General features: G+C 56.8%; 1 protein-coding gene across 3 annotated transcripts; it reads right to left on the bottom strand.

Annotated features, from left to right (window-relative positions):
- Positions 1 to 3,283: 3,283 nt before the first annotated feature.
- Positions 3,284 to 18,407, bottom strand: FADD (Fas associated via death domain). 3 transcript variants are annotated; one of them, XR_002146084.3, is made up of 5 exons: positions 17,964 to 18,407; positions 15,931 to 16,064; positions 6,246 to 6,397; positions 5,153 to 5,309; positions 3,284 to 3,825 (listed from the first exon to the last, which is right to left on the bottom strand). XR_002146084.3 is itself a non-coding variant. In XM_011287100.4 (2 exons), the coding sequence occupies exons 1-2, from the start codon at positions 18,247 to 18,249 to the stop codon at positions 15,703 to 15,705; spliced, it is 648 nt and encodes a 215-aa protein (XP_011285402.1). In that variant the 5' UTR covers positions 18,250 to 18,399; the 3' UTR covers positions 14,843 to 15,702. The 3 variants fall into 3 exon arrangements, 1 of the variants encoding a protein (XP_011285402.1); XR_002146083.3 differs by lacking the exon at positions 3,284 to 3,825 and having other exon boundaries at positions 4,657 to 5,309; XM_011287100.4 differs by lacking the exons at positions 3,284 to 3,825; positions 5,153 to 5,309; positions 6,246 to 6,397 and having other exon boundaries at positions 14,843 to 16,064; positions 17,964 to 18,399.
- Positions 18,408 to 23,040: the final 4,633 nt, after the last annotated feature.

Here is a 23,040-nt window from a genome sequence, read left to right as displayed (position 1 = left end):
GGTGGGAGGAGAGGGGCAGGTTTCAAGAACAGGCTGATAATAACGGGGCAACGATTGCATCAGAGATCACTTATCAGGCCCTCGCCACGTTTCAGGTGTTTTCCACCCACAAGCCCTCGGAGGCCAGCACGACGGTACTTTCCCACACGCTCTTCTGGAACCTTCCCACCGCCCCATCACAGAGCGGATTCTCGTTTCCCTCTCCTCGACTCGGGGCAGGCTGGTGACCCGCACTCGTCTTGAGCCCGAGCCACCCCTGTCGGCCGTTCGTGTGGGGCCGCCGTGTCGGGGGGGGGAAGAAGCCCTCCCTGGGAGCCCTTCCTGAGTCCCGTCCCGAGGGATCCCGGGACACGGGCACGATTGGAGTTTCAAGCCACCGAGTCTGGGGTGGTGAGTTTGCACAAACAGATCACGGGGTCGTCAGCCGGTTTCTCGGGGGAGGCAGATGAGGCAAACTTGCCCAGGGCCGCACGGCACACGGACAGGAGAGTCTGAACCCAAAGCCAGTCTGTGGACCTCCAGGCCCGGGCCCCACAGGGCGAACATTTTCTCCACCCGCCCTCGCCCTTCAAGGCGAGTCGGTGGCGTTTCCTGGGCCGGGAAGAAAGCCGCTGGAGGCCCTTTCCCGCGGGCACGGGAGGAACGGCCGGGCTCAGGTCGGGGACCTGGCTCGGAATCCGGACGTGCACCTGCTGCTGGGGGTCTGGGCCACCTGACCCTCAGCCCGGCTCTCTTGACACGTGTGTCTCGTGGGGCCCATCCCCGTGTCGGTGCCGTTTCCTGAGCTCCTGCTGAGTGTCGGGCTCCCGCCAGGACCTCGGGAGTCAAAGGTGAATAGAGTTCCCTGCACAGGTGAGCCATGCTGACGGGCAGAGGCTCTGGAGCGTCACCGGGTCTCCCCCAGCAGAGCAGACTCCCTGCCCGTCTGGCTCACTGCCTCAGCCCCCTCGCCGGACGCGAAAAAATAACAGCTGACACGTCCTGGGGGCTACGTGGGGGCCGCACTCTCTTCTGTGCCCTTGGTATGTGCCGAGTGAGCTAACCCTTCCTGCCCATTTCACAGAGCAGCAGGACTGAGGCAGGGAGAAGCAAGCAACATCGCCCGGGTGTCCCCGGAAGCAGGAGGCAGTCCTGACGGTCTGGCTCTGGAGCCGGTAGTGGGAACCGCAAACAGCGAACGCTGGAGAAATGCTTCCACAGTGAATGGCCAGGCGGTTCCAGGCTCCGGGAGGGGGGCGCCGTGGGAGGCCAGCCCTCACCGCGTCCTGCCAGCTGTTGTTAGGTAGCGGTGAGGTAAGGGACCTGGCACTAGCTAGCACTGAGTCACATGGTGGGAAAGTCGGTCCCGTTTCAATGATTGGTCAGCCCTGAATAAACGGAGACAGTCTCGGGCTAACGATGACTAACGCCTTTTTGAACAAAGACGCCCTCGAGGCCAGAGCCTCGAAGGGCGGCCGATGCTGTCAACGATTTCGATTTCGGAATGTTACATTTTCATTGCACTCATTTGTATCGTGTCTGATGCTCCAAGTGAGACTGTGTCGTCATTGGTAGTAGGTTCGCGGCAAGCTTCTTTAATCCCTGAATCACACCGGCTTCGGTGAGAGAAGTTTATTTCTCTCAAGCGAATGCAGCCCTGAGATAAAACTCCCAGGGCTGGTGGAGAGGCTCCGTGGCCGTCAGGAGCCCCGGTTCCTTCTGCCTTCTTGCTTTTCCCCCATGGTCCAACACGGCTGCCAGTGTTCCAGCTATCGTGCTTGCATTCCAGAAGGAAAAAGGAGATGCTGAAGCACACATCCTCCTCCCTCAGGAGGGAACTTGTGGGACACCTGGGTGGCTCAGTTGGTTAAGTGTCCGACTCAACTTCGGCTCAGGTTGTGATCTCACAGTTTGTGAGTTCGAGCCCCAAGTTGGGCTCTGTGCTGACAGCGTGGCGCCTCCTTGGGACTCTCGCTTTCCTTCTCTCTCTGCCCCTCCCCTGCTTGCTCTCTTTCTCTCTCTCTCAAAAGGAATAAATAAATATTTAAAAAAAATAAAAGAGGAGGGACCTTCCACCGGCCACTCCTGCCCACACGCAGAACTTTGGTGAAGGTCCACACCTCACTGCGAGGTGAGCTGGGACATACGGCTTGGACTCTGAGCAGCCACACGCTCAGCTACAAATCAGGGATCTCACGTAAAGACAGTGTGAACGCATGATGAGGACACACACTGCTTTCCTTCCTCGACAGTGACATCAAGCTCTCTTTTTAATTTAAAATTAAGTTGGGGAAAGGGGCGCCTGGCTCGGTCGGTAGAGCACGCAACTCTTGATCTCAGTCAGGGTTGTGAGCTCGAGCCCACATTAGGTGTAGAGATGACCTAAAAAAAATAAAATTGGGGCGCCTGGGGGGCTCAGTCGGTTAAGCGTCCGACTTCGGCTCAGGTCATGACCTCGTGGTTTGTGGGTTCGAGCCCCGCGTCGGGCTCTGTGCTGACGGCTCAAAGCCTGGAGGCTGCTTCGGATTCTGTGTCTCCCTCTCTGTCTGTCCCTCCCCTGCTCGTGCTCTGACTCTCTCTGTCTTTCAATAATAAATAAATGTTAAAAAAATTAAATTAAAAAACAAATTGAGGAAAGAGAGTCACTTCAATTTTTTTTAATGTTTATTTATTTTCCAGAAAGAGAGAGGGAGACAGAGCACAAGCAAGCTGGGGAGTGTCAAAGAGAGAGAGGGAGACATAGAATCGGAAGCAGGCTCCAGGCTCTGAGCCGTCAGCACAGAGCCTGAAAGGGGCTCAAACTCACAGACTGTGAGATCATGACCTGAGCTGAAGTCAGATGCTTAACCGACTGAGCCACCCAGGCTCAGAGTCACTTTATTTTTTTTTTTTATTATTTTTTTTAACATTTATTTATTTGTGAGACAGAGAAAGAGAGAGCATGAACGGGGGAGGGGCAGAGAGAGAGAGAGACACAGAATCGGAAGCAGGCTCCAGGCTCCGAGCCATCAGCCCAGAGCCCGACGCGGGGCTCGAACTCACGGACCGCGAGATTGTGACCTAAGCAGAAGTCGGATGCTTAACCGACTGAGCCACCCAGGCGCCCCTCAAAGAGTCACTTTAAAGACAAAGCTAAGTAGAGGCACCTGGGTGGCTCAGTCGGTTAAGCGTCCGACTTCAGCCAGGTCACGATCTCTCGGTCCGTGAGTTCGAGCCCCGCGTCCGGCTCTGTGCTGATGGCTCGGAGCCCGGAGCCTTGCTTCCGATTCTGTGTCTCCCTCTCTCTCTGCCCCTCCCCCCACTCATACTCTGTCTCTCTCAAAAGATAAATAAACATTTAAGAAATTTAAAAAAATAAAGGAAAAGCTAAGTAAATAAAGGAACAGGCCGCAAGTCACTGAGGCAAAAACCGCCAAGCTGACCCCGGGGTCACTGTGATTTGGGAAGTAGAAAACAATAGGTCAGGTCTGGCCCTCAGGAGGAAGCCTCAGGCCCGGTGTGGAGGGGCCTGGAGCAGAAGAGGTGGAGACAGGGGTCCCAGGTGCTTGTTCCGGGAGAGAGATGGAAAGCCTCTGAGCCAGGAGTGCGGGGTGTGGTCGAAGAGAGGTGTCCGCAGGGCTGGGGCAGCCCGGTGAGGAGGGTCCTGTCGGCCGGTCTCCATTCACTTCGGAATCAGGAGCCTGGGCCACTGGCGAGGAGGGGCGGGAGCCCGCAGTGGGGTTGAAGAAGAGCCAGAGAGGTTTGGAGCAGACGTGGTGATGTTAAAAGGGCGTAGGTCAGAGGTCAGCAGGTCAGAGGCGGCAGAGAGGAACCCACCGGCCTGTTCGGCTAAGCCCGCAGGTGACCCTGCAGAAGCCAGTGGCCAAGGCCCAGTTAGGGCGGCACGTGGGGCCAGGGCTCCTGCGTGCCCCGCGCCGACCTCGTCTGCATCGTCTCTTTGCATCGTCCCAGCACAGTGAACCTGCCTCCAGTCTGTCCCTGTCGTACCGCGCGGGGATGCTGGGCCCCGCGATCTCACAGCCTGTGAGCACAGCAGACCCCCCCGGAGCCCGGAGCCCGGAGCCCGATGCCCAGAGCAGGGCCTGGCGCCTGCAGGGTCACTGAACAGAAGAGCCGGTCACAGAGCCAGTGAATGAATGTGTGGGTGGGAGGAAGGGCCACCCTCTTCCTTCTGGGCCCAAACGTCCTCCAGCAAGAGCTGCCTGGACCGAAGCCGCCCCGGCCGGTGGGAAGGCTTTGATTTTCCCAAAATAAAAGGGTGTGGGGACCGGAAATGTGGCTCTCTGCCTCCACCCGGGCTTCTCTGGGCGGGAAGCCAGCAGACGGGCTTATTTCCAGTGCTGGCTGGCCGGGCCTTTCAGCAGAGTATTTTTGGAGCACACGCGAGCCTTATTTTAGCTTTTGGGGGGGCTCCCGCGCTGGGCAGAGACACTCCCGGTGACGGCCTGCGGGGACACCTTCTCTGGGAGTCCCCGGAGAGGATGCGGGCTGGGACAGGCTTCGCCCCCGCCCTGGACTGAGCCACTTCCGGGGCCTGCCGTGCCGGTCCGGGAACTAGAAAGTTCTGCAGGGCAGGCCGGTTTTTGGTCTGGCGGAGTAACCCAAGACCTCACCCTTCCACTTCCTACTGCCAGCTTCCCGCCCCCTCTCCCCCCCCCCACCCCCCCCCCACCCCCGGGGCTAATCACCAGCCTCTCTCTGCACCTGTTCGTCTTACCTGTCCAAAGGGGAAAACAGTCTCTCTCGACCACAGTCCAAGTTCCCTTGGAGCTCAGACAAGAGGCGAGCCCTCAGAGCACCTTGGAAACATCCAAAGCGGCTACACAGCCTGAGCCGCGGCACTGCGGCCTTCTGAAGCCGTATAGCACCTGTTAACTCCGTCCTTTCCCTTGAGATCAGCCCCAAAGCTGAAGGACAGCCCTCAGCAAGCTGGCCGGTGTTTGGTTTTCTCATTTTCTGACGAACAACTGTGTTCACTGGGTCTCCAGTAAAGTGAACCTCACATTCAATCATGTCCTGCTTCCAATATGTTACTGGCTCCTTTTTGTCCAGAAGATAGACCCTTCAGGAGGCAGACAACCCACCAGGAACCAGCCCCAGCCCCACCAGGCTATCTGCTTGCTGCCTCCCAAACAAGGCCGCCAAGTTCATGCCTCCTGGCCTTTGTACTCACTGTTTCCTGTGCCTGAAGCGCTCACTGTCTGGAGAATTCCTACTTATCCCACGAAACCCAAGTCAGAAGGCCTCTTCTTGGAAACACAGGTGTCCCGGAACTGGCGTGGGCCTTGGAGTCAGAAGGCTCGGCTTCCAGTTTGAGCTCCGCTTGTGATCTGTCACAGGAAATGCAGGGTTGGGGGTCAGTGCCCACCCGTCCCTCAGTGGGGTCCCCCCTTACCCCCCCGCGGGTACCAGCACCGGCTGGGGAGTCCGAAGGGCTTGGAGCCCGCCCTCGTGAGGAGGCTGTGAGTGCCCAGCCGCGTCCCGAGCGGGGACAGGGAGGAAGGAGGGTGAATCCCATCCGGTTTGTTTTACAAATTGGGCGACAGAGCCTCTCAGATTAACCTGAAACAGAACAAACACCGAAAGCACCGTGTGTTCCTGGCCTGGGGGCCGTGGGCTTTAAACCCCCCGGGCTCAGCCACCAGTGCCCCTGGAGGTGACCACCTGCCTCCACGGGACACGCCCCCTCCCGCCCCCTGAAGCTCTGGGCTTGCAGGGGTGGGAGAGGCTGGCAGAGCGGGGACCACCCTCTGTGGCCCCACTCCTGGCCTGTCTGGGGCGGCCAGGCTTTGGGGGAGGCCGGGCCGAGGGCGACTAGACTCGATGCTTCACAGTTGCCATTAAATAGTCGTTCTGCCCCGGGCGGTAGTGAGGCAATTCTCGGGCTCCACCCAGGGCTGAATCAGACTCTCTGGGGGTGGGGCCTGGTATCTGCAGTTGGAACACATTTCCAGAAGATTCTCGGGGGAACTGGGGGGGGGGGGTGCAGGTGCAGGGTTCCACTCCTATGCTGCACCTTGGGCCCCGGCCCCTCCCTGGCCAGTGGGCACCCACACTCACAAAGACCTCACTCCGGCCCCCGCGGTGCCCCTCCTCGCCCACTCAACACCCCCTCGAGCCTCCAGGGCACCTCCCTGTCTCGTGCCCCGGACGCATGCCAGGCCCAAACAGCCCGGAAGCCGTTCCCGCTCGTCCCTCCGGCACCGCACACTACCCCAAACCCCCTCCATCACCCCCCACCCGGCCCAGTCTAGCTGCCTCCAAACCTGGCTCCCGCGCGGCCCCTCGAGCTCCCTCCGGGCCAGCCTACAGCCGGAACGGTGCTGGGAACATGCAGATCTGATCACACGGCCTTTGTGGGGCCTTCCCCCGGCTCTCAGGACAGAAGTCCAACTCCTGGCAGGTTCTAGCCGCAAAACTGGAATGGGAAACAAAGGGGAACAAAGCTCAGACTGGTTTCTGCCACAAAGCAAGGTGTTAAAGGGGGGTGGGAGGCTCGCAGGTCTCGAGGAGCAGTGCCCCCGGACACCAGGGGGCCTGCTCCGGGGAACCTTAGAGCTGGCACTGTCCCCAAAACCACCATGAGACCTCCAGTCCCTGCAACAGGCTTCAAGAGACTGCCGTACCCCCGCCCTTCCCAGCTGCCCCACCGCCATGTTTCCTTCGCGCCTGAGAGAGGCGACCTCCCCGGCCCCGTGGGCCTCCCCTCCTTGTGGGATCACACAGTCTGTTCCTATGATTCCTGGATTTAGGTCTGTCTCTCCAGAAGCCCCAGGACAGCGGCCGGCCGGCGCATCCCATCCTGGCCTCGCCCATCATGGAGCAGGTGCTCAGCCAATGCTTATTGAGAAGGGAATGAACGAATGACATTGAACAGGCTATTGACCCTAAACTTCTCAGTTCCTTCATCTGTGACCATTTCACAAGCGGCCATCCGCCTTCTACACCTGTTGATACAGCAGCCCCCTTACCCGCGAGGGACCCCTCCGGAGACCCCCCCCGTCCCCCCGCCGCCGGATGCCTGAAACCGTGAATAACGCCAGACCCCACACACGCCATACTGTTTCCTGCACACAGGCACCGCTGATGTTTTGTTTTTTTAATTTTTTTTTTATTATTTAATTTTGAGAGAGAGAGACAGAGTGCGAGCAGGGGAGGGGCAGAGAGAGAGGGAGACACAGAATCCAAAGCAGGTTCCAGGCTCTGAGCTGTCAGCACAGAGCCCGACGCGGGGCTCCAACTCACGAACCGCGAGTTCATGACCTGAGCTGAAGTGGGACGCTGAGCCGACTGGGCCACCCAGGCGCCCTGCACCGCTGATGTTTAATGTCAGAGACGAATAACAATACAAACAGAACAATTAGATGTGAACACGAACCCTCTCTCAAAATCCCTTGGCCTATCCTCACTCCTCTTTATCATGATGGCACGAGACGAGAAATGCCCACGTGGTAATGTGGTGCGAGGGAACAGGCGTAGGCGTTGGGATGGAGCGTTAGGCCGCTGTTGTATCACCGGCAGGACGATCGCCTATTCAGGACCAAGGGCAACTAAATCCACGGGAAGAGAAATCATGGGTGAGGGGTGGGGTTGGCAATTGGAGTATTTTCTTTGACAAGTAGACGTTTCTAGTTCTCTGAGTAGTCGGCATGCGAAGTCTTTGTTTTGTTTTGTCTTTATTTCATTTAAATTCAAGTTAGTTAGGGGCGCCTGGGTGGCTCAGTCGGTTAAGTGTCCGACTTCAGCTCGGGTCACGATCTCGCGGTCCGTTGAGTTCGAGCCCCGCATCGGGCTCTGTGCTGACAGCTCAGAGCCTGGAGCCTGTTTCAGATTCTGTGTCTCCCTCTCTCTCTGACCCTCCCCCGTTCATGCTCTGTCTCTCTCGGTCTCAAAAATAAATAAATGTTAAAAAAAATTAAAAAAATATTCAAGTTAGTTAACACACGTAGTGTTAGTTTCAGAGTAGAACCCAGTGCTCATCACAGCAAGAACCTCCTTAATGCCTGTCACCTCCCCCACCCCCACCTCCCTCCATCAACCCTGTTTGTTCTCCGTATTTAAGTATCTCTTAGGGTTTGCCTCACTGTTTGTATCTTATTTTTCTTCCCTTCCCCATGTTCATCTGTTTTTAAGTTTACTCATTTTGAGAGAGAGAGAGAGAGAGAGGGAGAGAGACAGAGAGAGAGAGAGAGAGAGAGAGAGAGGGAGGGGCAGAGAGAAAGGGAGAGAGGGAGAATCCCACACAGGCTCTGCGCTGTCAGCACAGAGCCCGATGAGGGGCTCGAACTCAAGAACCTCGAGATCGTGACTGGAGCTGAAATCAAGAGTAGGACACTCAACCGACTGAACCACCCAGGCGTCCCTCATCTGTTTTGTTTCTTAAATTCCACATATGAGTGAAATCATGATACTTGTCTTTCTCTGACTGACTTATTTCACTTAGCATAACACCCTCCAGTTCCAACCACGTAGTTGCAAATGGCAAGATTTCATTCTTTTTGATTGCCGAGTAATACTCTATTGTATATATATATCCCACATCCTCTCTATCCATTCATCCATTGATGGCCATTTGGGCTCTTTCCATCCTTTGGCTATTGTTGATAGCACTGCTATAAACATGGGGGTGCCTGTGTCCCTTCGAAGCAGCACACCTGTATCCCTTGGATAAATACCTAGTAGTGCCATTGCTGGGTTGTAGGGCAGTTCTATTTTTAGTTTTTGGAGGAGCCTCCCTACTGTTTTCCAGAGTGGCTGCACCAGCTTGCATTCCCACCAGCAGTGCAAAAGAGACCCTCTTTCTCCGCATCCTCACCGACATCTGTTGTTGCCTGAGTTGTCAATGTGAGCCATTCTGACAGGTGTCAGGTGGTATCTCATTGTGGTTTTGATTTGTCTTTCCCTGATGATGAGTGATGTTGAGTATTTTTTCATGTGTCGGTTGGCCACCTGGATGTCTTCTTTGGAAAAGCGTCTGTTCATGTCTTTTGCCCATTTCTTCACTGGATTATTTGTTTTTTGGGTGTTGAGTTTGATACGATCTTTATAGATTTTGGATACTGACCCTTTATCTCATACGTCACTTGCAAATATCTTCTCCCATTCTGTCGGATGCCTTTCAGTTTTGCTGATTGTTTCCTTTGCTGCGCAGAAGGTTTTTATCTTGATGAGGTCCCAATAGTTCATTTTTGCTTTTGTTTCCCTTGCCTCCAGAGACATGTTGAGTAAGAAGTTGCCGTGGCCAAGGTCAAAGAGGTTTTTGCCTGCTTTCTCCTCGAGGATTTTGATGGCTTCCTGTCTTACGTTTAGGTCTTTCACCCATTTTATTTTGTGTCTGGTATAAGAAAGTGGTCCAGCTTCATTTTTCTGCGTGTCGCTGTCCAGTTTTCCCAGCACCACTTGCTGAAGAGACTGTCTTTTTTCCATTGGATACTCTTTCCTGTGCTGTTGAAGTCTTTTATCTGATGGTCCTCCACTTCCTGTTCCAGATGACAAAGACACCGGCCCAGTCTTGCTTCATGGCTTCCCCCTCCACACCTCCCGTGGCCTGGGCTTCACCGCAGGAGGGAGGTAAGGGCCCAATGACCTCTCCCTACAGACCCTACCCTGTGGCTCATTTTTTTCTCATTTGAAACATCATCTTTATCATAGTCTAAATTCCCATGTGATCCCCTTCACTGCAAATACCAGAACATCCAAACTGGCTTAAAGAATTTCTTGAAAGAGTGGTAGCTCATGAGACAGGGAGCCCCGAGGCGGGGCAAGTTGATTTAGTGACTGTGAGATTCGTCCCTGGCTGTGCTGTCACTGTGATCACAGGACAGCAGAGCTGGGACCCGAACCTGGGCAGTGGACTCCGCAGGCCAGCCTTCTGGGGAGACTGTGCCTCCCTGAGAGGTGACAGATGACTGAGTCTCCTACTCTTGTCGATCTATGTGCATTTTCTGTTTCCTGTAGTCTTTGGTTTATGGTCTGGGGCACCAGTGAGGCCAGACGACACAGGATTCCTCATTCCCGCTGTCCTAATATGAACCCACTGACAGGACTCGGCGGCCAGCTGAGAGGCACGGGGGCTGGTTCCCCAGACAGCATCGGAGCCTCCAAGACCTCCAGGATCGAACCTGTGACTCACGAGTGTTTTGACCCAGCCAACCTGCTATAAAGACAAGTCTTTTTAAAACGTGCCGCCACTCAGGAACAACGAAAATAGCATTTAGTGGCCTTTACGATGTGCCCGTCACTCCCGGACACGACACCGCATCTCTGAGTCTTGCGGAAGCCCTGGGCTGGGGGGCGGGGGGGCTTCTCAGGCGAGAAGGGAGGGTGGAGTTGGGGCTCCACTGTGGGCTCACCCAGCTGCAAGGGCGCGTGGACAGCCGAGTCCCGGCCATTAGCCCTTCGCTAGGGATCTACTGGGCGGACGCATGCATGGGTGGACGCGTGAACGGAGCGGACAGCCCACAGCCACGAGGTGTGCGCTCTTATGCACGTGGCTGCGACCCCGCCTGGCGGGAGGGACCCTTGGGGTGGCCTGCGGTGACTCAGGGCGTGGGAGGCACCTCCTCGGGTCCCCGGACGGACCTCCATGGGACTAGGCTGGGACACGCTGGCTGGGGGCACTGGCATCAGCGATGGACAGAGGGTTGGCCTGGCCCCAGAGGGAAGGCTGCCGGCCGGCCCGCATCCACCCCAGCCGGTGTCACAGCCCGACTGCCTCCCTGCTGCGCGCTCAGGGGAGCGGGGGCCGCAGGCAGGCAAGGCTGCCATCCGATGGGGTGTCTGAGCAGGGCCTCAGGCCCACTAGGGACGCAGGTGCAGGTGGAGGACGCAGCAGATGAGGGTGGGTGTTCAGGGCCGGGCAACCCTCCCGTGTCATGATGCTGCAGAGGAGAAGAGCTCGATCCTCGGGGCCTGGGGACCCTTGGAGCTGGGCTTCTCCAGCCAGAAACCCCTTTGGGAGGAAGGGCAGGGACCCGGTCTCCCAGCGATGAGCAAGGTTTTATTTATAATCGTGTTACCTCAATACGTACGCACATAAGGTCAGATAGAAGCTCACGCTTCTGTCCTCATGAACTATAAAATGCCAATAGAATTACAAATCAGGGAGAGAGAAGCCCACAACACACACACAATTTGGACTAATATTGTAATTAAATGCATCGTTAATTTAATGTGATTTTTAATGGTAGAATGTACGTAAAATTTACACTTTCGCCCATTTTTTTTTTAAATTTTTTTAACGTTTTTTATTTGTTTTTGAGACAGAGAGAGACAGAGCATGAACGGGGGAGGGGCAGAGAGAGAGGGAGACACAGAATCGGAAGCAGGCTCCAGGCTCTGAGCCATCAGCCCAGAGCCCGACGCGGGGCTCGAACTCACGGACCGTGAGATCGCGACCCGAGCTAAAGTCGGACGCTTAACCGACTGAGCCACCCAGGCGCCCCAACTTTCGGCCATTTTTAAGTGCCACTGAGCACATTCATGATCTTGCATGACCATCCCCAGCCTCCACGTCCAGAACTCTACTGTCTCCAGCTGCTCTGCCCCGTGAAACACGTTTTGCTGAAGCAAGATGGTCACCTAGCATCTACAGGCAGGTTTGGGACATCGAGAGGCCTCGCACCTGACGCCTCGGGTGACTCGAAAGGCCCACGGTGGTTGTCCACTCCAGCTATGCCACGAAAGCCTCGTCCACAGGTCATGCGGCTCTGGCTCAAGGAAGACTCCATTCTTGCACTGAACGCGTCTCTGTTCCTTGGTGACGATTCACGTGGTTGATACCTATGTGTGACTCTTGCCACAGCGTCTTAACTCGGTGACTTACGAAGCTGAGGGCGGCTCCTTCAAGGCAAGTGGATCTCAACTGCACGTTTTCCCTGTGGAAGTTCTGCCTGTCCCTCGGCAGATGTGGGGTGACCGGCCACCTTCACGTGCACACGTGCTGCTCCCGGTCACGCTGGCGGCTCCTGAACGCGACGCACACGGAGCCATGTGGTCAGAAAGCAGTCAGCAAGGTGACTCAGAGTAGTTCTCGTGGAAATACAAACACAGAACTAAAAATACGCGGGAGACTGCCATTTCTAAGAATAGTCAGGGGTCTGGAGTAGGCTTCTGCTCGCGTTTCTGGCTGCTGATGGAGGGTGTTTCCCGGGAAGGGGTAGGGCGTCGTGGGGGGAGCCAGGAGGGGGGTGGAAAGGAGAGGCTGGGGAGGTGGGCTGGAGTTGGTGTGGGAGTGAGCCCAGGCAGGAGGGGGCCCGGCCCGCTCCTCTGGGCAACTGGGTAGATCACGGTGCCGGGCACAGAACTGGGCACAGGTGGGGGCAGATGCCAAGTGAGTGTGGTGGGCAGAATAATGTCTGACTCATGATGCCCATGACCTCACCCCTGGGGCCTGGGAACGCTCGCTAGCATGACAGAAGGTGTGGCCCCCAGGCAGCTGACACTGCGTCTGGGGGCCTCAGAGAAACACCGTGGGCGGCACCTGGGACCTCGCAGGTGCCACTCAGGCGGGGGGGGGGGGGGGGGGGGGGGGGAGTGGTCCTGGGCTGCTGGGGAGGGAGATGCGACGGAGGAAGGCGGAAGTGCGATGGGCAAGGGTCTGCCTCGACCCCTGCCCCCGTGCCAGAGTCCGGAAGGGCCTGGAGGGGGGTGACTGAAGGAGCTCCCTGGGCACCCACGTCCATAACCCAGCAGGGCCGGCTGCGGCGAGGGCGGAAGGGGAGGTGGGGAGGGGGGTGATGTGGGGACATCTGCGGGGCCGTGAGACTAGGGGGTTGACCCCTCGTTCCAGGAAACACGTGACCAAACTCCCTTTCGCTGGCCTGAAATCTCCCCAAAAGCACATACATTTGGGCCTTTCCCCGCATCTTTCTCAGGACAAAAAGAACCAAGGCGCAAAATGCGGCTCTGACCTTACTTTCCACGTCAGCCACGTGGCTTGCGCACACCTTCGCTGGAGGCATACGTGTCACCCCCCAAAAATTCACACAACAAATAAATGGCACACGGATCGTCTTTTTTTGTGAAGCTGCCGCGAGAAATTCCTGTCTAAACGTGGTGGCCGCTCGCCGTCACAAAGGTCATGGTTCTGATCAGATGTCAATCAGCTCTGTCCCAGCAGCGGTTACCATAGACCCAGAGGACCTTCTACCCCGAAGCAGTGTTTCTAATCACCTGGGGTTGGGGGGGGGGGGGGTGGAAAGACATCCCAGGACCAGAGGCCACAGGCCGGGCTCAAGTGCGGTGAGGTCACAAGGACCGGAAGAGCCTCTCGACAAACCTGTGGGGCTCTGGGTGAAATGTCACCGCTCACGTTTAAGGTGCCTGAGGAAGAAGCTGCCACGCACTTGGGCAAGCGCCTGATACTTATCTAGCGGTCGCTTCTGAAGGTGGTGAGGCCGGGACCCGACCCGGGTCAGACTGGAAAGCCCCCCTGCTCCCCTGCTCTCCGGGGCCTCTCCCGCCTAACGGCCCAGGGCACACCCGTTACCTGTATCTGGTGGATGACGAAAACACAAGGACAGAAAATGTGGACGATACGGGAAGTCTAAATATCACCCAAAAAACCACCGTCCTCAAACGTCTGCCGTGGGTCTCCCCGCCCGCGGCGCCCACACCAGCCCTGTGCTTCCGCCGCAAGCCACACACTCTCCCTTCGTCCCGCGAGGCAGGGGACCCGCGGGCAGGCTGCTGGCCCTGCCGTGGCCCCTCGATGCCCGGCCCCACGCTGGTTTCGGCGGGGGCGTCCTGGCCACCGACGCGGGACCCGTGCTTCTGTCTGGCCTTGAGCCATCTCTCGGGGGCAGCTTGCTGGGCAGGTTCACCCCTGTCACCGGGCCCCAGGGCTCTGCCCCGGCGGCACCCAGCTGGCGGGTCCTGGGGAGCGGGTGGCGCGCACGGCCCCGCAGAGCAGGACGGAGACTCTCCTCACCCGCCGTCTTCCCCGAGTCTCGGAGCTCAGATCCGGGCCTAGAGAGGAGGTCCCGCGAGGCTGCTCCAGAGCCCGTGCTCCTCCCCACTCACCACATGCACAGGGGTGCCGGGGGCACCCTGGTGACTCGCCACGCGCGGGACTGAGACGGGACGCGGCGGCAGAGCCGCGGAAAACTCCCCGTGCGGGAATCACAGGTCAAGGCCCCTATCAGCGCACCTGGTGTGGAGGGTCGGGGGCTCCTTCCAGGGGTGGGAGGCACGTAGGGGGGCACAGGGTGGATGTCAGGGTGTCTGGGCACTCGCACATTTCAGCGGCTTTGAGGGGACGGAGGACCTCTGAAGTCCGCCTGTCCTACAGGTAGGGGCACATCTTCCGGAAAACCTGCTGCCCAAAGCTACTCGTCAGCAAAGGCGCCGACAGTTACGGGCCGTGACGACGTCTGTTACCCGCAGAACCCGCTCTGACACAGGCTCCGAGAGGCAGGCGCGCTGGCACGTGGGGCACACGCCCGGCACACGACGCAGGGCCAGGCCGCGGTGGCACGGGCCCCAGACTGGCTCAGCCCCCTGGCAGCGCCCGAACCCGTGAACTGGTTAACGCCTGTGCTCCTGGCCAGGTGTCCGCGGTCTGCCGAGCGGGCCGCCTCGTCCAGCCTAAGGTCAAGGTGGCACGGAAGGACATCACGGGTGGCTTTCTCAAGGCCGTGGCCAGAAGGCCCGAACGAGGGACAGCCACGCGACTCTCTGGGCCTCTCAGAGACAGGCGGGCCAGGGGCTGGCGAGAGGTGGCAAAAGCTCCCTTGCTGGTGGCTCCTGAAACCGTTATGAAGAGCGGCCGTGCTGTTCCCAGCTCAGCCTCAGATAAGCCACAAGAGGTATTGAAACTGACCCGACGGGACTTTCGAGAACATGAGAAATGAGATCATCATCATCAGGGAGGGAAATTCTCTGTATTGTGCAGCTTCTTACTGTACAGGCACAGGCTTTAAGAGGATTACCTCCGAAGCACGAAGACCGCTCTTTACAATTACAGGATCCAGCTCCCTTACTAAGATGTGTTATCAGAACAGTGATTTTGATAGTCATGATTTTGAAGTCATAATACTTCTAAGAACTAACATCTGTAGAGCACGGACTCTGTACCAATCACCCCTGAGCACTTAACAGTGTTATTCCCGGCCGTCCTCATAAGCCTTGCCGTCCCTTGACACACGCAAGGGCCACGAGCCCACCAGCTTTCCCCACGCCACCTGTCCGGGTACACGGGTCTACGCTGACGGCCTCAAAGCCTCTGGCCGGCTCTGGGAGCAACAGAATGACCCTGTGGGCCCGTGTGGACGCTGGAGCCTCACGGCCCCGGCTCAACTCCCTGCTTTCCCACGGCTGCCGACCGCCCGGCCGCTGGCCTCGGCACTGTCCCCCCACCCGTATGGTGACGACAGTGATAACGCTGACTTTTATGTCCCTCTGTGTGCTGGATGTGGATCCCAAACTTCCTCCCGCAGGGCCTCATTTAATGGGACAACAGACTCCCCCTCTCTGGGGCGATCACGAGGAACGAATGAAAGCATCTGTACGCGCCCAAGTCCCGTCTGGCACAGAGCAAATGCTCAGTGAATGCCAGCTCTGATGGAGACGCCACTCTGGGCCTTGAGCGCTGGGTCCCTCGTCCCGGCTCATGGCTAGGACTTCACGGCACTGGCACGCGGAAGGCACGTGGTCAAGCTTGGCGGGGGAACCAAAGTTCGGGCTGTGCCGATGCCCCCAGGCCCCCGGGGAAGAGCCGCTGGGTCACCAGGGGACCCCCGAGGACGGCCTATCTGAGTCCCGTGACGTCAGGGACACGGTGCCGGTGCTGCCACCTCGACTGGTCTCGCTCTCGAGGCTCCGGGCCTGCTGATCGTCCTCGATGAGGTCGGCCACCAGGTTCATCTGGCAGGCCCTGAGCGCCCTCACCAGGTGGGACACAGCCGGGTCCTCCTTGTGGATGTTCTTCCAGACTCTCAGCGACTCCCTCACCTGCTCTGTCAGATTGCGGGGATACTTCTCCTCGATGGCATCGATCATGGCGTCAGACACTCGAAGCTGGCGGGCCAGCCTTCTCCAGTCCTTCCCCACGTGATCACATATGATGTCGAACGCTGCACGCAGGTCTGTGGAAAGAACACAACGATTTACCAGGAGTTGGGGAGCCCTTTAGAAGACAGGTAACCCTACTTTCTCAGTGGGCTCCTCAGGGCTAACCTAAGCGCTGGGTAGACAAGAGGTCCTCTCGTGCAGGCTGAAGGCATCCAGGAGTGGAGGGGCCGGGGGAAGAACGTCCCGGAAAGCCCAAGGGTGGCCTCCAACCCTGTCCCAACCCCACTCCCAAACCGCTACTCAGGAGGTGCGGCCTGCCAAAGACGTGCTGGCTGGGGCGTCGTGGAAGGGGTCGTCGTGGAGCTAACTGCTCGGGACAGGGGAAGCGGAGGGAGGGCCTGTCGTGGGTTGAATGGTGGCCCCCGGGTCATGTCAAATCTCCAGAACTGTGAACGGTAATCTATTTGGAAAAGGGTCTTTGCAGACGTGATTCGGTTGAGGATCTTGGGAGATCATCCTGGATTACCCAGGTAGGCCCCAAATCCAGTGACAAGAATCCTTGTAAATACACAGAAGAGGGAGCCACGTGCCCACGGAGGCAGAGACTGGAGAGACGTGGCCATAAGCCAAAGAATGAATGTCCGCGGCCCCCAGAGGCTGGAGAAGGGGGAAGGACCTTGGAACCTCCGAGGAAGCCTGGCCCTGCTGACACCTGGATTTGACTCCTGGCTCCCCTCTGGGAGGGAATCTGCTTCCCGCTATTCAAGGCCCCAAGTTGTGGTCGTGTGTATGTCAGCCGCGGGGGAACGGAGACAACCCAGTTCTTATTTTGGAAGCTGCCCAGACTGACCACCAGTCTTTGGTCCCTGGCTACCCTGTCCTCATCTGCTGAAAAGTCACTGCTTTTCAGAGACGAGCAAGCGGGGCCACTACAGGCCAGAGGCTGTTTCGGGAATGGAGGGTGAGCAGAGGAAGGACAAAACGCTGCTCGGAGGGCCCTGCGAATGTGTGTCTTTAGCTACGAGCCCTCAAGATGCTGGCAGCTCGTGCGTCGCCTCTTCCAGCCCCGGGAGGTGGGCGCTCCTGGTGCAGATGAGGAAACTGAGGCACAGGGAAGCCCAGTGATTTTCCTGAGGTCATACAGCTAGACTACAGCACAGCCAGACAGTGAAACCCTGATGGCCTCGTGCCAGGGTCCACTCCCAACCGCCAGGCTACACTGTCATCCTCGAAAGACGAAGAGTCACCCCGTGTCAACCCGCCCACACCTGCTCACCTCCGGCGCGCTCTCCTGCAACATACATACAAACACGGACACGCGTAAATCTAAAATGTGATCCCCTGTATTTTGGGGGCTGCTTCTTAAATGTATCAGGTTAACGATCTCCTCCTCAAGGGAATGTCCCTGGAAACGGAATTCTAATACCACCCGCGTACCCCAGGCCGCCTCCGTTGAGTCCTTGGTAGGTATTGGCAGTGCGTCTCAGGCAAGTCACTTAACGCGTCCCAGCCACTGTCCTCTGGCTCTAAGACCGGAATAGGACCAGACGGCAGTACCTAACTGCTGGGGCTACTGTGAAAATTAAGTATGTGAAGTGTCCGGGGCACTAAACCCCTGCCCAAGAGCCATTTTCCGGTGCTGACAGGGCGGTAAAGGGTCAGCTGGGGCATTCCCAGAGGCAGAATGAAACCAAAAGCAGCGGGGCAGGTTCCCCTGGCTCCTGACCCCCCTCTCTGTCCACTCCTCTCTAGCCAGAGGAGGTGGGCAACATCCTTTCCTTAACCGGAGTCACTTCCAATTAACTCGGAAGAATCGGGGTGTGTATGTGTTCACGTTTTGCAACCCAGACACAGTACGTTAGCTTTTGGGATTTTGGCTCTCCCATCGGCGAACTGGGCGTTTCGCCCGCTCCCCCCCCCCCAACCCCCAGGACCGGTTACCCGCCTCCCGGCCCCCCGGCCCCCGCGCCCACCTCGCTCCTCCGACGAGACCTCGGCCGCCGCGCCCGCCTCGAAGCTGTCCAGGCGCCCCAGCAGGTCCTGGCGCCGCAGGGAGGCGAGCAGCTCGCGCAGCAGCCCCGTGCGCTCGCGGTCCAGCTCGTTCTGCTCGAGCAGCACGGAGAAGAGGTCGAGGCCGCACTGCACGCGCTCCAGCTTCCTCTTGCCCACTCGGCTCTGGCACAAGAACTTGAGCTCGGTCAGCTCGCTGCTCGACAGGCCGGCCGACACCGAGTGCAGCAGCACCAGGAACGGGTCCATGGCGGCGGGCCACGGCGGGGCCCGGCCCAGCCCGGCCCGGCCCGGCCCTCCGCGCAGCGCCCCGCTCCGCCCCGCGGCCCTCTCGGCGGCCCCGCGGCCCCACCGCTCCCGGATTCCCCCGGACGCGCCTAGCGCCGCGGGCCCCACCACCGGAAGTCCACGCCAGAGGCCACTTCCCCGAAATCTCGCGAGAACCCCGGAACCCACGCATGCGCCCCGGGCCCTACCGTAGCCGTTTCCGCCCGGAAGGCGCCCGGCCGCCGCCAGGGGGCGCCCCTGGAGAACGGGCGGCGCCGGGCCGGGAGGGCGTCTGCGCCTGCGCGCTGCGGCCGTTCTCCCGCCGCGTGGGGTCCGGGGGGCGGTTCCCGGACCTGAGCGAGGGCGGGGAAGGTAGGCCCGCGTTTCCCGGGCGGGGTTGCGCTGCAGACGCCGATAATACACGCATTTAGCGTCAACGTTTGCGAAAGTGCAAGTCAGAACGGGTCCTTCGGAGCGCCCTGTGGGTCGCGTTCGAAATAGAGGTTTATTGAAGCGCTAACGTTGGATGTCGTTAATATTTGATTTTGAAAGCTTCGGTCATGTATGCTTTTTAATGTTTCTAGTACTTATGGAAAGCCCACTGTACGCCAGGCGGTAGGTGCCGGGGACACATTTGGGAACAAAGAGTAGAAGTGCCCCTCTGCCTGGAGTTAAGTCCTTAGTTCTCAAGCTGACAGATTCCGGATAAGAAAGTCGTGCAGTATGCCAGAAGTTAATGAGCGCCGGGACAAAGAGGATAAGGGGATGGGGAGTGCCGAGGTGGGGACATGATTAGAGGGGGCGGTCAGAACAGGCTTGCAGGTGCGGGCGCAGGTGCAGGTGCAGGTGCGGGGGCCAGAGGCAGGTGTGGGGGAAAGAGTGCAGGCGGGGGCAGGTGAAGGTGCAGGTTCTAGGAGCAGCTGGGAGACCCGTGGGTCTGGAGCAGAGCGGGGTGGGGGGGGTTGCAGGGGGTGCCGGAGAGGGGAGGGGCAGACTAGGAGGCGGCCTCAAGGGCCAGGTGCAGACCAGGCTTTACTGCCCCTGAGATAGAGCCGCAGCAGTGTGAGCAGAGGAGTGAGGCCATCCGGGTTACCTTAAAAAAAAATAAAGGAGTGGGGCGGGGCGGGGGTGGGGGGCGGGGGTGGGGCCGGGTGGCTCAGTCGTTAACAATCCAACACTTGATTTCGGCTCAGGTCCTGATCTCACCTTTGGTGAGATAGAGCCCCCCCCCCCCCGCCCCCGCCAGGAACCGGCTTGGGATTCTCTGTCTCTCTCAGATCTCTCTCTACCCCTCCCCTGGCTCGCTCTCTCTCTCGCTCTCGCTCTCTCTCCCTCTCTCAACTAACTAAATAAGCATTTAAAATATATACGTATATTTAATTGAGACCATTCACAACCCACACAACTCACCGTTTAAAGAGTACATTCTAGTATAGTCCTACGGTTGTGCAAACCTCACCATTAGCTACTTCTAGAACATTTTCATCGGTCCCGGTAGAAACCTGCTACCCATTAGCAACCGCTTCCTTTCCCTCCTCCTCCCCTCAGCCCCTGATAGCCACTCCTCTTTATTTTCTGCGTTTTTGGATTTGGCTGTTCTGGACATTTCATAGAAATGGGACCATACACTAGGTGGCCTTTTCTGCCTGCTGTCTTTCACTGAACAAAGTGTTTTCAAGGTCCATCCATGTTGTAGCAGGTGACAGTGCTTCATTCTTTTTTAATGGGTCAATAGTCCATTGTGTGGATAGACCGCATTTGTATATCCCGCCATCAGCTCACGGACATTTCGATTCTTTCCACTGTGAAACAATATTCAACTGAGTAAATTTGAGGATTGAATTGACTTTCGTTCAACAGTTTGTGAGCCAGGAATGTAGCAAGTAGAAAGGAGTTTTGGGGAGCTGAGGATACACAACAGAAGGCTTTTATGGGCAGAAGAACAAGAAAAATAAGTTTCTTGTTTGTTTTTTTGAGAGAGAGAGAGAGAAGACAGAGGAGAGGCAGAAGGAGAGGGAGAGAAAGAATCTTAGGCAGGCGCAGTGTTCAGTGTGGAGCCTGACTCAGGGCTCAATCTCATGACCCTTGGATCATGACCTGAGCCGAAGTCAAGAGTCGGGTGCTCAACAGACAGACAGAGATGTGGATTTGGGAGTATTCAGCAGACAGATGGTGTTTATGATAGTTAATTTTATGTGTCAACTTGGCTGGGCTAAGGGCTGTCCGGATAGGGGTCAACCATGATTCTGGGTGTGTCTGAAGGTGTTTTTGTAACAGATGAGCATTTTTTTTTAATTTAAATTTTATTTTAAAGAGAGCAAGTGAGGGAGAGGAGCAGAGAGAGAGAGAGAGAGAGAGAGAGAGAGAGAGAATCCCAAGCAGGCTCCACGCTCCAAGCAGGTGGAGTCCCATGTGGGGCTCGATCCCAGGAGCTTGGAATCACGACCTGAGCCAAAACCAAGAGTCAGATGTTCAACCGGCTGAGCCACTGACGCACCCCAAGAGAGGAGCATGTGAGCCAGCGCACTGAGTGAAGCACATGGCCCTCCCCAGGGCGGGTGGGAATCATCCAATCCATTAAGGGGTCAAATAGAACAAAAAGGCGGAAGAAGGGAGGATTCACTCTGTCTGAATTCTCTGAATTGAGCACTAGCCACCCCCCTGCGCCCCGCCCAATTTTCAGGCATTCACACTCAGACTGAAATACACCCCTGGCTTTCCTAGGTCCCCAGCTTGCATATCATGGGACTTCTCGGCCTCCATGACCACTTGAGCCTTTTTTTTTTTTTTTTTTTTTTAGAGCGAGAACAGGGAGGGGCGGAGAGAGAAGGAGAGAGAGAGAGAGAGAGAGAGAGAGAGAGAATCCCAAGCAGGCTCTGAACTGTCAGTGCAGAGCCTGATGTGGGGTGTGATCCCACGACCCTGAGATCATGAACTGAGCTAAAATGAAGAGTTGGATTGACTGAGCCACTCAGGTGCTCCTTGAGCCAATTTTGTAATACATCTTCTCTTGTATAGATCACTGTATATCCTACTGGTTCTGTTTCTCTGGCGAGCCCCGACTCGTATAGTATTTAGAGCAAGATGAGGTCACCTATGTGAAGAGAGCGGACACAGTAGAGGGTCAAGAGCTGAGCTCTGGGGTGTCCAGCTGGGTGGGAGAAGTGGAGGAGCCCGTGAAGCCCCTCGAGGCGGGATGTGAACCAAGGAGGGTCAAACGACACCCCTACCTGCGAACCCTGCTAGGGTTTCTTTGTTCCTTACGTGTCCCTTAGTCTCCTGATTCACCATATACTTGGTTTCCTGCTCTGCACCTTTTCCCATCTCTCCTGCTAGAATGTGAGGCAGGGACTCCAAGTGCCAAGGACACTGGCTGGAGCTTGATGGGTGCTCACAAGATGTTTATGAATGACTCTTACATAAGGTGTGGTTAATTTGAGTCTCCCTTGGCACAACTATACCCATGCCTGACCCACTGCCTCGCTGTCTGAGGCTTGTCTGTTTACTCTCTTTATGCGATCTTTCATACAGCAGAAGATTTCACTTTTATTTAATTTTCCTTTTATGGATTATGCTTTTGGTATCAAGTCTAGGATCCCTTGGCCTACCCCTGGGTCCCAAATATTTCTCCTATGTATATTTTTTCTAAAAGTGTTCTAGTTTTGTGTCATTCTATGACCCATTTTGGGTTAGTTTTTGTACAAAGTGTAGTGTTTAGGTTGTTTTGTTTTGCTTTGCCTGTAGGTGTCTAATCACTCCTGCACCATCTGTTGGAAAGCCATCCTTGTCCCTGTTGGAATGCTCTTGCCAAAACCCCATCAAGCACGTTTGTTTTCCTTCGATTTTCTCTGTTCTGCTTCATTGATCTACGATTCTATCCCCCACCAAGACCATGCTCTGTTGTTACTATATGGGAAACCCTAGTTTTGTGTAGAGCAATTCCTCTGACTTTATTCGGCTTTATTCTAGGTTCTGTGTCTTTCCATATCAATTCAAAAATAAGCTTGTCTCTGTCCAGAAAACTTGCTGGGATTTTTTAATAGGAATTGCGTTAAATCCATAGATCAGTTCGGGGAGAATTAACATCTTTTACCATATTGGATCTTCCAATCCATGAACATGGTATGTCTCTCCATTTATTTGGGTTTTCTTTGATTTCTTTCACCAGTGCATGCACGCACACACACACATACACACACACACACACATACACACACACACACACACACACACACACACACATTCATAGAAAAATCAGGAGGAAATACTCACGACCATTACAGTCCTCACTTTTGTGAAGACCAGTAGGTCCTGTGGTCATCGCTGGTGTTTGTAGCTCCCTTCTTCCACTGCCCCCTCTGCCTGCACTCCCTGTGCCCTCAGCAAGCACCCCAGATGGTTGTGGTTCTTAACCTGGTGGAGCCACTCGGCGCTTCCTTCCTGGAGGGTCTGGACCATTGCTGGTCCTCCCTGGGTTGGGCCGTCGTAGTTTTCCATTGACCTCAATCCCAGGGGTGGTACCACTAAGAGACGCCCTATAGGCTCTGCTGTGTTCCAGACACGCTCTTCCTTCCTTACCCCACTGTGGAGCAGCGATCCCGTGTCCCCTGGCTGTCAGGATCAGTCACTCCCGACGACACCATACCTCCCTTCCCTGCCTGTTGATTCAGGGGCATGAGGGGCCCAGGGTGGCCAGGTGGCAGTCTGAGCGGCCAGTCCAGTGGAACCATTGTTGTGTCTTCTGATGGAAGACCTCCCTCTGCGGCTAAGACC

This window comes from Felis catus, chromosome D1, assembly GCF_018350175.1.
Source record: "Felis catus isolate Fca126 chromosome D1, F.catus_Fca126_mat1.0, whole genome shotgun sequence".
NCBI classification, from domain to species: domain Eukaryota; kingdom Metazoa; phylum Chordata; class Mammalia; order Carnivora; family Felidae; genus Felis; species Felis catus.
Note: the sequence above shows the minus strand (reverse complement) of the source record. Positions and strands in the feature narration are given on the sequence as shown.

Coding starts and splice junctions, on each gene's coding strand:
- FADD (XM_011287100.4), bottom strand. CDS start 18,249: ATGGACCCGTTCCTGGTGCTGCTGCACTCGGTGTCGGCCGGCCTGTCG. Junction 16,065..17,963: donor GGTCTCGTCGGAGGAGCGAG/GTGGGCGCGGGG, acceptor TTCTTTCCACAG/ACCTGCGTGCAGCGTTCGAC.